The sequence below is a fragment of the Anoplophora glabripennis genome, unplaced genomic scaffold, assembly GCF_000390285.2.
Source record: "Anoplophora glabripennis isolate ALB-LARVAE unplaced genomic scaffold, Agla_2.0 scaffold976, whole genome shotgun sequence".
In the NCBI taxonomy this organism is placed as follows: Eukaryota; Metazoa; Arthropoda; class Insecta; order Coleoptera; family Cerambycidae; genus Anoplophora; species Anoplophora glabripennis.
The window spans coordinates 129,032-132,880 of NW_019417092.1; the positions used below are offsets into that span (position 1 = coordinate 129,032).

Sequence of the window (3,849 nt, forward strand, 5' to 3'; positions counted from 1 at the left end):
AAAGACTATAAAATATTTAATTTTTCACATTAAATAAGGGATCAAACATGATTTTACCTTGTATAAAACTATACTATAACTAAAAATATTTTAGTTGTATTTAAGTTCTCAATCCCATCCCTCCTGGTGATTTTCTGAACATCGTAAAATGTTCTAAATACTGGTGAATAGTATCTATTGGAGAATAAATTTCTTGCATTCTGTTTTGTAAATAAGTTGGGGGATTTGTGGGTCCAGCTGCACCCAAGAAACCTTGCATAAATTCTTTCATTAAATCCCAACACATTTTAGGCACCACACATGGTCTATATTCAATTTCCACTAGAATGCCCTTGAAGTTACTACTCACTGTAACACTACCAAGTTTAACACAAAAATCTCCTATTTCATATCTCAGACCTTTGGATTCAGCTTTTGTTTGCTTCTTCGGTGTATAAAAACTAGACATTTTCATCATGAGGAGATCAAAAAGTCCATCTGCTGCTAACGGAATAGTTTTGTTTCCAGATTCTAGGAGTGAAAATACTGTGGCTGGTTGCTCTGAGTTGTGTAAAACATGAACTGTTCTTTGTGGACCCAACTGAGGTATACTTGTATATGTATCACAGTCTACAAGAAATTGACCCTGTTGTGTTGCCCCTAGAGCCAAAATGCGTTTTGACAATACTTCTATGGTTTGAGGTCCAGTTCTATTTTCTGTAGGGAACTGTGTTAAAATTGTTACACCCATTGGGACCACAACTTTGACTAATAACAATTTAACAAATATGTATGTATATTAAATAATAGGTGAGGAACACATTTCATCCGAGTATCACTGTTCTTGTATTTGTAAAAGAGTACACCTTGCACAGTAACGTCTATGTACAAATTAAAGTAATGAATTTCTTATTGTAAACAAAATAATCTTGAAAACAAAGTAAACTTAAGCCGTCATTATTTTTAAGGCATCATATGTACAATAATAAATAACTGGTGTTTACTGTTTGCATGTGTTTGTTTTTAATTTTTATAATTTATAATATTTATATATTATTATCAATTTTAATTTATATTTTATTTAACTGATATCTGTCATCTGTCAAACGGGTAAGATATTTTTCACGATTGACAAGCCCCCTGGCAATATTGGTATACCTTAAGACGACGTCACCATTATAGGTTACATGGTTGCATTACAGATTATTCTGGCTTCTATAATATGTCATGATATTATCAGTAGGAGCAGAAGATGACATCAATATATTTATATTATACAGGGTGTCTCATAATTAGCTGCCAACCCTGAACAGGCCGATTCTATGATCAAAACTAAGTAAAAAAAGTTCATATGAACATGGGTCCGGAAATGCTTCCTAAGGGAGCAGGGACCNGCTCGTCTGTGTAAACCCCGGGGGTGGTGTCATGTTTATGTGTGGTATGGTTGGCTAGGGTAGTGCGTGTGCGTGCGTGCGCGTGCGTGCGCGGGTGCGTGCGCGCATGCGTGCGTGTGTGTGTGTGTGCGCGCGCGTGAGTGCGTGTGTGAGTATGTGTGTGCGCGCGCGTGAGTGCGTGAATGCGTGGGTGGGTGCGTGGGTGTGTTTGTGTGTGTGTGGGCGCGCGCGTGCGTGCGGGCGTGCGGGCGCGTGCGTGTGTGCGTGCGTGCGTGGGTGGGTGCGTGCGTGTGTGCGTATGTGCGTGTGCGTGTTCGTTTATTGATCCTGGCGGTTTCTGAAGCAAAAAAGGTTAGCGGGCAGGAGGGGGATGTCGTTGGGGTGGTCACCCAGGGTCAAAAAGTTGGTGTCTGGGTCTTTTGTGTTTATCGGTCATGTCGGGTACGTAGTCAACGGCTTGCCTAAGGAGGGAATTGTCATGTCTAATGGCTACGTCAAACCGTTTTTCGGTGTTTTGTCTTAATGTCTGTATAGCGTTTGTGTATTGTAAGTCTCGTAATATGTCAGTCGGTGGCCGTGCGGAGGGCTATGTTTTCCACAGCCTGTAGTGACTTTAGGTGGCTTTTTGCCGCGTGACCCCACACCGTGGAGGCGTAGGTTAGCTGCGGTTGAAGTACCACCTTGACAAGCGTTCGCTTGTTCCTTAAACTGAGGGTGTTTCCACCTTTGAGTAAGGGATAGAGCCTAGCCCTGGTGGTCTTCGCTCGCGTCACCGTCTCCACGATGTGCGGTTTCCAAGTAAGACGCTGGTCTATCGTCACGCCCAGGTATCGTGTTTGTCGATTCCAAAAGATGGGTTCCTGGGATAGTGTCAGTCTGTCGAGGTTTTGTGGGATTTTTCGTTAAAATAGCCGAACTTTTGTTGGGATTAATTTTGACTTTCCACCTGTTGCACCAGGTTTCAAGTTGGTCTAGGGAGTTTTGGAGGAGGGAGGCGGAATATTTAGGATCTACGGATTGGGAAGTGATGGAGGGAGGTCGTCGGTGTATAAGTAAGTATATGTTGGTGATGGGGGGATGTGGGATGTTGGAGTTGTAAATGGTGTATAGGTGTGGGGACAGAACGGTGCCCTGGGGGACACCGGCCTCCATGGGACGGGTGGTGGAAAGGGAATCTTGGATTTGGATGCGGAATTTTCGGTGGTGTAGGTAGGATTTTATGAGTTTGGTAAAGGATATGGGATATTGGTTGGTGAGCATTTTCATCAGTAGGCCTTCATGCCAAACCGTATCGAAGGCCTTTGCGACGTCCAGGAAGACAGCACCAGTGTACTGTCCCCTGTTGAAGGCCGCCGTGATGTGCTCGGTAAGGCGAAGGATTTGGAGTTCAGTGGAGTGATTGGGTCGGAAGGCGAACTGCTCGTCTGGAATGACTTGCAGTTCTTGGGAGTGGGTTCTTAGACGGGTTAGGATAATTTTTTCTACCACTTTGCTCATAGCCGGGAGCAGGCTAATGGGCCGGTAGTTGGATGGGATGGTGTGATCTTTGTTGGGTTTTGGGATAAGGATTATGTTTGCTGTTTTCCAGCGGGTAGGGAAGTGTCTTAGTCTGAGTGTCGCGTTTGTTATGTTTAGTAGGGCCATGAGGCCCTTGTGTGGTAGTCGTTTAAGTGTCGTGTTATGTATATTGTCGGGTCCGGGGGCTTTTTTCTGTTTTTAAGTCTGCGTAACGTCAGTCTTAGTTCATCAGGGGTTGCGGGGGGATTATGTTTGGCTTTCTGTCGATGCGTCGGGCCGCGCGCTCAGCCATTATCTCGAATTCCTCGTCTTCGTCGGGCAGCTGAGATAATCTACACTGCAGTTGCAGGCTGACGGCGAAAGCCTCGGTCTTTTCCTGGTTCGTGTAAACCACCCCCCTATGAATAGGAAGAATCTTACGGCGAGTGGTCTGTCGCAGGGCCATCTGCGTTTTTCAGAGGCTGTTGTCTTATGGATCCAGTGACTCCAGGTGCCTAGCCCAGTTGTCCTGGCCCAGTTCACCCAGAGCCGCCTTCACCGTCTGTTAAGTACGTTTAAGTCATGTCTGTGTCGAGGGAGGCGGGTGCGGGTAGCAAGCCGTTTCGCACGTCGTCTGTCACGTATTAAGTTTTTTATGTCATCGGGGAGGGTGACCCGAGGGTTTGTCAGTCGGGGGACAATAGTCTCCGTCGTAGTCTGAGCGTTTTTAATGTCAGTCTCAAGGGAGAGGATTGCCACCTCCAGGTCATGTGTGGTTTCGATGACTGGGAGCGCGATATTTCCTTGCATTACGGCTCGGAAGCGCTCTCAGTCAGTGAACCTCCTCGTGAAGGCGCCTTCATATCTCTGTCTTCGCCCCAGATCCAGAAATATTGGCTTGTAGGTGGAAGACCCTTCGTATTAGGTGAATATTTGGACATTTAATGGTATAGATTTTAAGAGGGCAATGTCGATGACG

The 3,849-nt window shown here is 45.4% G+C and overlaps 1 protein-coding gene across 1 annotated transcript; it reads right to left on the reverse strand.

Moving 5' to 3' along the window:
• On the reverse strand, positions 1–1,036 carry LOC108913370 (mediator of RNA polymerase II transcription subunit 20). Its single transcript, XM_018718921.2, has one exon. It carries the CDS (start codon positions 728–730, stop codon positions 101–103), a length of 630 nt encoding a protein of 209 aa, XP_018574437.1. The 5' UTR covers positions 731–1,036; the 3' UTR covers positions 1–100.
• Between the last annotated feature and the right edge of the window lie 2,813 nt (positions 1,037–3,849).

What these genes read in the sequence shown, in the direction of transcription:
- LOC108913370 (XM_018718921.2), bottom strand. Translation starts at nt 730, where the DNA reads ATGGGTGTAACAATTTTAACACAGTTCCCTACAGAAAATAGAACTGGA.